This window comes from Myotis brandtii, unplaced genomic scaffold (genome assembly GCF_000412655.1).
Source record: "Myotis brandtii unplaced genomic scaffold, ASM41265v1 scaffold209, whole genome shotgun sequence".
NCBI lineage: Eukaryota > Metazoa > Chordata > Mammalia > Chiroptera > Vespertilionidae > Myotis > Myotis brandtii.
The window spans coordinates 571,428-582,364 of NW_005357806.1; the positions used below are offsets into that span (position 1 = coordinate 571,428).

The 10,937-nt window shown below is 37.9% G+C and overlaps 1 protein-coding gene across 1 annotated transcript in view; it reads right to left on the reverse strand.

The window, feature by feature from the left end:
• Positions 1–9,996, reverse strand: part of FAM60A (family with sequence similarity 60, member A) — a 22,829-nt gene extending 12,833 nt beyond the window's left edge. The window contains exons 1-4 of the mRNA XM_014539200.1: positions 9,651–9,996; positions 7,290–7,437; positions 5,523–5,622; positions 3,688–3,814 (exon numbers count right to left, since the gene is read on the reverse strand). Coding sequence (XP_014394686.1) covers positions 3,688–3,814; positions 5,523–5,622; positions 7,290–7,437; positions 9,651–9,687 — 412 coding nt within the window. The 5' untranslated portion in view covers positions 9,688–9,996. The remainder of the gene's footprint in view (positions 1–3,687; positions 3,815–5,522; positions 5,623–7,289; positions 7,438–9,650) is intronic.
• Between the last annotated feature and the right edge of the window lie 941 nt (positions 9,997–10,937).

A 10,937-nucleotide genomic window follows, 5' to 3' on the forward strand; every position in this document is an offset into this window, starting at 1 on the left:
GGAGGCAGCTGATCGATGTTTCTCTCTCATCGATGTTTCTAACTCTCTATCTCTCTCCCTTCCTCTCTGTAAAAAATCAATAAAATATATTTTAAAAAAAAAAGAATAATCCTATATAATAAAGAGGTAATATGCAAGTTGACTGTCACACCCTCACACAAGATGGCCAGCAGGAGAGGGAGGGCAGTTGGAGGGGGACCGAGCCAGCAAGGGAGAGCAGTTAGGGGTGACCAGGCCGGCAGGGGAGGGAAGGCAGTTGGGGGGAACCAGGCCAGCAGGGGAGGGCAGTAAGGGGTGACCAGGCTGGCAGTGGAGGGAAGTTGGGGGCGACTGGGCCTTCAGGGCAGGGCAGTTGGAGGCAACCGGGCCGGCAGGGGAGCAGTTAGGCATCAATCAGGCTGGCAGGGGAGTGGTTAGGGGGTGATTAGGCTGGCAGGCAGAAGTGGTTAGGGGCAATCAGGCAGACAGGCAGGTGAGCGGTTGGGAGCCAGCAGTCCCGGATTGTTGAGAGAGGAGGATCGGGCCTAAACTGGCAGTAAGACATCCCCAAGGGGCCCCAGACTGGAGAGGGTGCAGGCTGGGCTGAGGGACAACCCCCCCCACCACCACCCATGCATGAATTTCGTGCACCAGGCTTCTAGTGTGTTGTATAATTTGAAATAAAGGTGTATAGTAGCCTTATGAAGGAGAGCATTATTACTGATACAAATCATTGTGAATGGGTGAAATTGTTAAATGGATAACATTGATAAAGTTTTCATGCACAGGCAAAATGTATTCACCAGGTTTCTAGGTAGCAGTCTGCTTTTACTTTGTAATTTGTAGTCCTCAAAAGACTTTAAAAAAAAATAAAGTCCAAAGAAATAAAAATAAAGTCCATCCTTATACTTAGGTTATATAGGTCAGTCTTCTTTATTTTTTTCTAAATTCCATGTTAATGTCCAGTGGTAACACATACATACATATATGTTATATATTGAGGCGTCTCTACTACGTAAGCAAGAAATAATTGCTCTTTTCGTCCTAGCTCCCAAACTGTGAACACCTACACAGACTTCTAATGTAGCAGAAACTAAATGAACATTTCTAGAACCAAATCATTGCATGTTACTGCCATTCAAAGAGTACCCTGTTCTGTTATATACTGTTTTTAGTGAAAGAATGTATAGTCTTCCAGAACTACATTATGATCTTTGTCTGATCATAGTTTTTTTCTTCATAATGACAAGGTAGTGTTTACTTACCACAATATTATTATAAATGGCTAAGTCACCTGTGACAGTATAAAGAAAGGAAATGCTTTCTGAAAAGACTGGAGATGTTCAGTTAGAATTTTAAGTGGTAATTTTGGAATTCATTTGCCAATGCCAACCTATGGTCTCAAATATAAAATTTTTTAAATTGATTTTTAGAGAGAGAGGAAGGGAGAGGGAGAAACATCAATATGAGGGCAGAACACCCTGTATAGGCCCCCCACCGGAAGGGATCATCAAGCGGCATCCTGGGCATGTGCCCTGACCAGGAATCAAACCAGCAACCCTTCAGTGCACAGGACAACTCCCAACCAACTGATCCACACCGGCCAGGGCTATGTAATTCTTAATAAAGATGTTAAAATTGTATTTGTATGATTGGATAAATGTTGATTTCCCTAAGTTGGTGCCAGTTTCAAAGGATAAGTCTCTTAGATACCATAATTAAATTTGTGTTTACCGCTGATCATAAGTTTCTTAATCTTAATTATTCTGGAGTATTGACCTAGAGACATTTATTATGCTGTTCTTATGAAAACTCCAACAGGACATTTTGACAGAGCATAATGATGGTGATGACAGGAAATGCATGTGACTAAAAGATTTACTTCTAATTTCAGTGTTTTTCAGTGTCACCCTTCCCTAGGAAGCCTCTTCAGACTTCTCTAATAGCACCCCAATATATTTTATTATAGATTGGAAAAAGAAAATACAAAATTAATAAATACTAATACAAGAATAAACTGTCTCGCATCTCACATCTGTAAACCTAATTTTGCCCAACTCTGTAAACCATCAGAATAACTAAGGACTGGTAACACCTACTTACCCAAGAGCACAAAGTTAGCAGCAGATCTGGAAAGACTTTGGAGTTCTGAGATATTGGTTATAGTGCCCCAGACCAGACAGCAGGATGGTATAGAAAGAGCACGAGGCTTTAAAGTTAGACAAACAGGAGGTCAAATTCATCTCTACCACTTACTAAGTGACCTGGGTCAAGGTTAACCCTTTGAGTGCCAACCAATATCCTAGGAACTATGCTAAAATTGCCAAGGCATTTTTGCTGATTTTACAGCAGTTTAGGAAAAAAATTATGAATCGCAAGTAAATGAAGTTACATATTCAAAAACTTAAGGAAACCTTTACTACATTGGCATATTTAGCAATATCATCATCACTAATAAAAGCAGACTTAGATCTGGACGCCATTTCGAAGCTTTGATAGTGCTCCCGGCACTTTTGGCGAAAGATAGGAGCGCGATCGCGCTCCCCGGCACTCTAGGAGTTAAATTACCACTCCAGTGCTAATCTCTATCACAGAAATCATGGCGATAACTATGTATGTGAAGTGCTGGGTAGATATACCAAAGTGCTCATGAGATGACAGCGATCCTTCCTTTCTCAGTCTACCTAGATCAGTAGATTTAACTGTGTTTTTCCATTGTTTCAAAACAAGCATTGATTGATAACATTTTGTCTATAGATTTTTTTTAATCCTGAAAACTCTAATACTGACCCACAACCCATATCTACAATTCTGAAAAAGCTTTGAAAATGGAGAGTGTATTCCTAACCCATGTGGTCACTATATCTGGCTTGACCTGAACTATAATTAAGGAGCCAAACCTGACTAACCTATTTATAGTACAGTTTATTGATTCCAGTTACATGAACACTGTGTGAATATCTATTCCATCTATGTGAATACCGTTTCACTGCAGAAACACAAATGTGTTTGATTTGACAGCACTGCCTCAGATCTTCCCCCGCTAGGGGAGATGATACAAATGTCACATAATAACATTATATGCCCTGCATTTCCTTTTCAAAATCTTAAATCTAAATTCCTGCATACAGAAGTACCACTACAGGTGCCCTACGTGCAACAATGACTTCCTATACGAGTTTATGAACTGCGTATTAATTTGTCATTCCTTTGCCCTTCCATCACTATACACAATACACACACTCTCCTAAATTCCAAAGTACTGAGGCTGAGTTCACTGCATTAGGTGAGTTATGATTTCTACTGTTACTTTCCTGGGCTTTGGTCTCTGATCATCCACTAATTATTTATGTTCCCTTCTACACATATTCAGGCCTCAATATCCTTATGCATAAAATATCAGGTAAACAAGCTTGAAAAATGTATCTTCTAGAAAATTAAGATGTCAGTAAAGAGAGCAAAGTGGCCTCAGCACAATATGAAGAAGTGGCTGGTTTGTGGAAGAATTTTCATGACATCAAAATCAAGGACAGTGTTCCAAGATTCCATAGAGATGATATCTCTACCAAGTCAACAATCCCCTTCCAACACTCTTTTTTTAAAAAAGCAATAAAAGAAAAAAAATGATCCATATATAGCATATGCCACCTCTGGGCAAAAATATGAAACAACTATTCTTGAGTACTTGTGTTTCAGTTTCAAACTTACTATGACGTTTAAATTCCTTCTGTAGTTTGCTGATCTGGTTGCTTTTTATCCTGTTTCCAGATAGAGTTTTCACTTTCTTTGGTTTCAGTGTAGTCTTCAGGCTGGGTCCTGCCCTTGCATCTACCACCTGGAAGAAAATACTGAATATTTAATACCATTTTAAAAATGACACCTCTGTATTCCTTTGGTTCAGACAAATGCCTATTTGAAGGAGCCCAATTTCAGAACCACAGTTTTCTATTAGAGTATTTGAGAGTCCGTGTGAACCTTTTTTTAATCATTACATGAAATTTAAAAATAGTTTACCTCTAACCATTATGCTGTACACCTGAAATTAATATAAAATAATATTGAATGAAAACTGTAATTGAAAAGTAACATTTTAAAAATAAACAAAAATTACAGCACATCAAGGAAAAATAAAGAATAGTTTATATAGTGGGGGTTTGTTTGCTTGTTTTTTAAGTAGGTAATAGTAGGAGTCTGCTGGACAAAGACTTTAAGTAGATTTATATATGGTGAGAATGGCCCATGGAGGTTAAGAAAAATCAAATCTAACAACTATCATTTCTATAGGATGTTTTGTAGTTTATAAAAAGCTTTCATATACTTTTGATTTTACCTTCACCACAAAGCAGTAAGGGGGATATTTTTGTTACTCCAATTTTAGAGTGAAGGAAAACAAGAGAAATTAAATTATTTACTTCGCTTTATTTCACTAGGCTAGTGAAAAGGGCAGGGTGAGTGGGAGGGGGACAAGACTCAAATCAAGGTGTTCAGACCCATGTTGTAAACTCTTTTCACTACCCACCCTTAATCCCTGAGGTCAGTTAAATGACGGCAATGGCACGTTCTCCCCCATCTAGCATGGACACGGGTTCAGCTCGTATGGTCCCATTTCTCATGCACTCACTCATATTTACTAGTTGCAGATTTCTACCCTTATGATGAAAGGTTGCCATCACCTTCGAAATCAAAATTTGGATCTCCTCCAGATGAGGCATTAAAGAAAAACCCCTTTTTTTAAATAAGTTAACAGACCCTCAGAAACCTACCATTATAATGTAAGTCACCAAAGGATAGTGTAAAGCAAGTATAGGGAAAAAGGTAAAGAATAAATGACTGCCCGCTTAAAAACAAATAAGTTGTATAAATGTCATAAATCTTCTGAAAGCTAGCAAACAGAAGAATTAACTAAGACTCAGTGCTGTTCTGGTCAAATATATCTTATGAAGAATTCTAGTGAAATTATAAAGTGAAAGGTCAGAAGAACACACATTTATACACCAGTTTGATCTCAACTAGATTTAAACACAGAGAGTAACAACAGCTTTCATCTAATTGAATGATTACTGTGTTACACTTGGTCTCATTCAGTTCTCACAACCGCTCTGAGACAGCTATTATCTTTACGCTCTACAAGTAAATGTAACTCGCACAAAATTCACAGCTAGGAGGTGATAAATCCAGGCCTGATTGAAAACCTACAGGCTCATTAGTACCAACAGGAGTTAGGATAAATGTCATCCTGAGAGATGAAAAAAAAGGCTCATCTGATTAACTCTAGGAATTTCTGGGTTAAACCTAAAAATATGTGAAATGTACATTGTGAATTTCTGGGGGTAGTGGATACAGCCTTAGGGAAATGCCACACCAAGCTATTTTGCTTCCAAACAGACAAAATGTAAAGCAATTTTATCTAAGTGGCAACTGTTTTTCTTTATTCTTTTCATATTTTTCCATCCTAGGAGCATTATTACTTCCTACATAGGGGGAAAACTAATGTTACTTTAAATATAACAGGTATAATTGAGAAAGATGACAGATGCACTAACGTGATTCCAGTTTTTTTTGGATCCTGCTGGCAATTTCTTCCATCTTTTCACAAGCAGGACACAGGCATTACAGATGTCTCCTGAACGTGTCTCATGCAACCTGATAAGAAAACAACCAAGCCTTTATTGGTCTCCTTTACATTAAAAAAATTCAAGCAAGTACATTCCTTTTAGAAAAAAAGTTCATAGATGCTATTTCTAATCACCCGGGATGATCCAATTCCATTGTTTCTGTAGTATATTTAGGAAATATAATTAACTTCCAGATCCAATGAACCAAATTTTTATACGCTGCAAAATAATGTTTTAAAATTTAATAATAGTAAAATTTAGACCTAGAAGAGATCCTGGTCACCAGAGTTTTAAACAATTAATCTTTCTTGAAATATGTATAGATGTTTCATAAGCAACAAAATGCCATCCTTTAAAATAACATGTGATGGTCCTGGCCGGGTGGCTCGGTTGGTTGAAGCATTGTCCCATTCACCAGAAGGTTGCAGGCTGAATTCCAGTCAGGGCATGTGCCTAGGTTTCGGTTCGCATGTGGGTTGGGGCGAGTGCAGAAAGCAACCGATAGATGTTTCTCTCTCTCTCTCTCTCTCTCTCTCTCTCTCTTTCTCTCTCTCGCTCTCTCTCTCAAAATCAATAAAAAACATGTCCTTGGGAGAGAATTAAAGGAAGGAAAAAAAGTAATAATAATAAAGGGGAAAAAATGTGTGATGGTATTCTAGTTTCACAACAAACAAAACCAGAGGCACTGTAATTTTTAAAAAGTTATTATGTACAATGGACACAAGACACTGGGGGGTAGGGGAGGCTGGGGGAAGGTCAAGGGGAAAAAAAGGAGACAAATGTACTGCTCTGTAATATTTTAAGCAATAAAAAAATGTCTTAGACAAAAAAAAAGTTATTATGTCTGCATAAGGGGAAAAAAATCTATGAAACTAGTCACCAAGTTGTTACATCTCTGAGGAGCTTTCATTTATTACATTTATCCTGAATTAAATACATCAGAAAAATACTGATAATATTTATTATGTACACAATTGGAAATGAAGACATTAGGAGGAAAATGTAATTTAAAAAGGCAAGGTCAATGGACTCTTTTGACAACCCTGAAAATAAATACAAAGTCTAGGATTAATAATAAATAATCAACAAATGTTTTGATAAGAAAAACAAAGTGGTGAAATTAATTTCTAACATGGGAACTAGTTCAACATTATGTATTTTATTTCATCCAAGGGTTTGTTGGAAAGTAAATTCTACTTCATTAAGCAGTGAATTATTGTCAAAAGATAATGAAGAAAATTTATATAAAATAAATGCTAACATACCCTGACAGGTTTCAGGGCAGAACATTAAGTCTTATTACTATCCTCAGCAGGTTAGGTTAAAATATATTCCTATAATTTAGAAAAACAATATAAATGACAGAAAACTACTGGAGGATAGCAATTATAAGAGAAAATAAGGGTAATTTTTTAAATCTCTTTATACATACTGAAATTAATGAACAGAAAGGTTTTGTTTAGTTACAACTTTGAAGTTGGTTCCAATTAATTCGGTAGTTCCTCACAATCTGAAAAAAGGTAGGCTGTCAGTATGTTAGATTGCCTTTAAGAGCAAGGGCCTTAAAACAGCCTAGGTTAGAACATAAGTGATTTTAAATATTAGCCACATTAATCCAATGCCTTGCTGGGAAATATTTCTGTATGCTGTGACCTATTTCACGCTAAGAATGGTACAATCATCCGATGATCTTACCCAAAACAGCTCTGGAAATCCTTCTCATAGCGTTTACTGTCCGTGAATCGAGAACTGGAGGACTTAGCTCTGCAAATACAGCAGCCTTCTATACTTCGGTACATCTTTGGCTTGTGAAAACCAAACATCTTTTCTTCTAGGCAATAGTCTGTAAAGCCAAGGGAATTGACACAGCTTGGTTGAGGGCTATTAACAAGAAACCACTAAAGGAGAGAGAGCTCTCTGCTCCACCCCACCCCCAGCAACTTGGTATTACACAGCCAGGCCAGAAAGCGGGGCTCTGGGGAAGACCTCTAGCATCTTCCTCCATTCTTGGCACTAGCATGACAAGGGTATAAAACACACAGAACAGCTCAGCTATTTAACAAGGCCTCTACCATCTACTCCTACCTTCCTGGCAAACACTCATTCTAAAAATAGGGGATGGGAGGCATTTTTTTAAAAATCAAGTTTTAAGTAGAATATACACCTCTGTCCGCAATCCTATAAAAACGATGGAATCATACGCAAGGAAGGGTGTGCCTTAACATTTAAGCTAAGGCACCACCCTTTATTTTGCACCTCTGCATTCGTGTGATTCCCCTCTGGGGAAGTTTTGAGTATTTACCATGACCACTAATTATTTGATCCTAAGCATACAAGTAACGCATCAACACACACAACTTCTGCCCTATGGGAGACGAGAGGGGATTTCTTCTATGACAAATGGGAAGTCCTAAACAGGCAAGTGGGCCCTGAATTGAAACTACAGAAAGGAGGATGTAAAATTCACAAAAATCCAGGGTTGGACTATAAGAGCAATAATTTCATAGATCATGAAGATGAATTAAGAATAAGCTCATTGGTCTGCCTCACAGTTGTTACAGAGGTTTTTCGAGCTTTTACCAGGCTCTGTGCCTGAGCACAGTAACAGTGGGACTGGGCAGGTGTTCAAGAAATGTAGAGTCATAGAAATTGTGATTCCGATGATCAAAAAAATCTTAACATCAAGCAAGAAAGGAAGAAATAGCTCTAGGGCTAGATACAGCAAAAATGTAGCCGACAGTAGTAAATGTGCAACTTAGAAGTAATTTAAAATATCCAAACCAAGGGCCAGCTTTACCAGAACATCTGGACGAAAAGAGGTGATGAAAAGGCAATGAATATAGGAACTAAACCCCAATGGACAAGTCCAGAGGGTGTGGGTGTGTGTAAGAGACCAATTACAAATTATCACAAAAGCATCATATAAAATAAAGTATCAGTAAGAGAGATTGTGCCCATAGTTTTGAGACTTATAACCACAGAACACAATCCTCCTTTTAAAGTTCTTTTTAAAATGTATGTGTAAAACAAAAACTTCAGTATTTGTGTTTGAATAATCTCTTGCCTGACCCCATTCCATTCCAATCCTGGTTACTATACCAGAGCAAATATTTATGGAAGTGATTCAGAGAAATAACCAAATATCCAGGCATTTTGTTTGTGTGTGCATGAAATTGAGGAGTTCTGAAATACAGACAGAGACTAAGAAAATATTTTATTAGCAATTCATTAGCTCAACACTGGAGCTTTCCTTTTAAGCAGAGACTACTGTTCATCAGAAGTTCATTAATGTTTTTGTTGGTGAGGGACACAGGGATGGAAGGGAGATGGGATGGGGCAGAAGGCCCCTGAGTCATTTCAGTAAGTCTAAACAGTTACTTCAATTTAAGAATTGTTAAAAAAAGAAAACAAAATATTCTTAACTGATTAAGTAAATAGTTGTTAAATGAAATACTTTGGAATTTTATTTTTTTTTTGAGGAAAAAAATGAGGAAGGTGCTCTATACACAGCAGGAAAAAGGTGTAGTGAGGCCTGTGAAATAAGGCAGATATTTTTCTTCAAACTAACAACCAGGCTTCATGATAAATGAAAAGAAAATGCCCTCCTGAAGAAAACCATTGCTTTGGGGAAAAAAAACAATGTCAAATGACACAGGATCATAGAAATGTTTTAAAAAGTGCTAAGAAAGTGTAAGTTAATGCTTTAACTTGCATATTCCTGTTTTGCAGCAAAAATGAAACACAACTCTCTGATCCTCACACCAACCTGTGGGCTCTCAAAGTCCCCTAACCCTCCATTACCACCAAGAAGGTCAAAAGTCCACAGTTCCTCTTACGGTTGCCAGCTCCATCAATAGCCCTAGGAAACTTCAGCCTCCCTTCTCAGCAAGGACAAAGGAAGTCCAGCAGAAAGGCCAGTTCATTCCATTAACACACAGACCAAATCCTACTACAAAAGACAGATTCCTATCTCTACCCTCACAATCCCGTCCTCCCACAAATAAACATGCCATCAAAACTGTACAGCATTCAGATCATCTCCAATATGTGAACTACCTTCACCGAGGCTGGATCTGACCAAGAAGCCAGTCATCAGGCTGACAAGCTGCTAAGGAATGCACGGGCTCTAGCCTTCTAGACGGAGGAAGCACTGAGGTTTCCTTTTCATCATCTACTACGATGAATCGGTGTGTTCATTTCCAATGATTCCTTTTGTCAGGGGGATCTCCACAAAACGTGCCCAACGGTTCCCCCCTGCAAGATATTTCATTCTTCAGTTTGAAAAGTCTTTTTCTTAAGACATCCGGGAACATAAAATAGCTTGATGTCTTCTGATTGGTAAACCTTTATGCAGCTCTGTGACCTTAGGTTTTTACTGACAAAAATTCTTCTGTCTAAATATCTGAGGGGAATCTAAATCTTAGGGTTCACCCTCTTCTAGGAAGTGCTAAATTCAGCAAAAGTGCCAGACACATGTCCTAATACAACAGACAAGTAGTGCAAGGACCTTTTAAAGGATGATTATTTAATAAACCCATTAAAACTTTTCTGAGCTTATTTTAGTACTTGAGAGGCACCTGGGAATCTGCAGCGAATACACTGGGGTTTCACTTCGGGCTTTGTTTACAGCAACCCCACTAAGTAATGGTTGGCTTTAACCACTGTGAGCGTTAGGGAGCCCAGAGATTAAATGAAAAATTTTTCACAAAATCTATAGATGCACTAAAGCTTTTTTAAAAATTAAAAACAAAACAAAAAAAAAACCACCTACCTGATCTGTGGAAGGAAACCAAGCACACAAAATGGCTCTGAAACCAAGTTACTTTGTGTGTGTCTGTGTATGTATGCACACACCCGACAGATTAGATAGATAGATAGATAGATAGAGAGAGAGAAGGTGGGTGTGGTACAACTTGATTGTAAATTTGGGATGTCTGTTATTTCAACAAACCTATAGTTCTTTAGAATACTTCTTTCCTAGTCCTGCATTTATGCAATATTAAATGATTCCTCCAGAACAATCTATTTTATTTGTTCAAATGGCACTGTCAGCTACTAAACTTACTCATGACTTTTGCATCTTTCTCACAGCATCACGTCACTCAACCCTATGTTTTACCAGTAATAGAAGAAAGCTAACACCATCTGCTTCCTAATTGATGAACAGTTACACATGAGAGTGGACCCCATACAATCTCACCCTTATGTGTGTGCTTAGGGAAAGCAGAAGAAAATTAAGCTTTGAGATAAAGCCAAAAATAAGGAAAGACTTAAAAATGCTGATTAAAAACTGTCATTTGTCTTCTAAAATTCAGATAGTGATGATGGGTACAAAATTCTGTA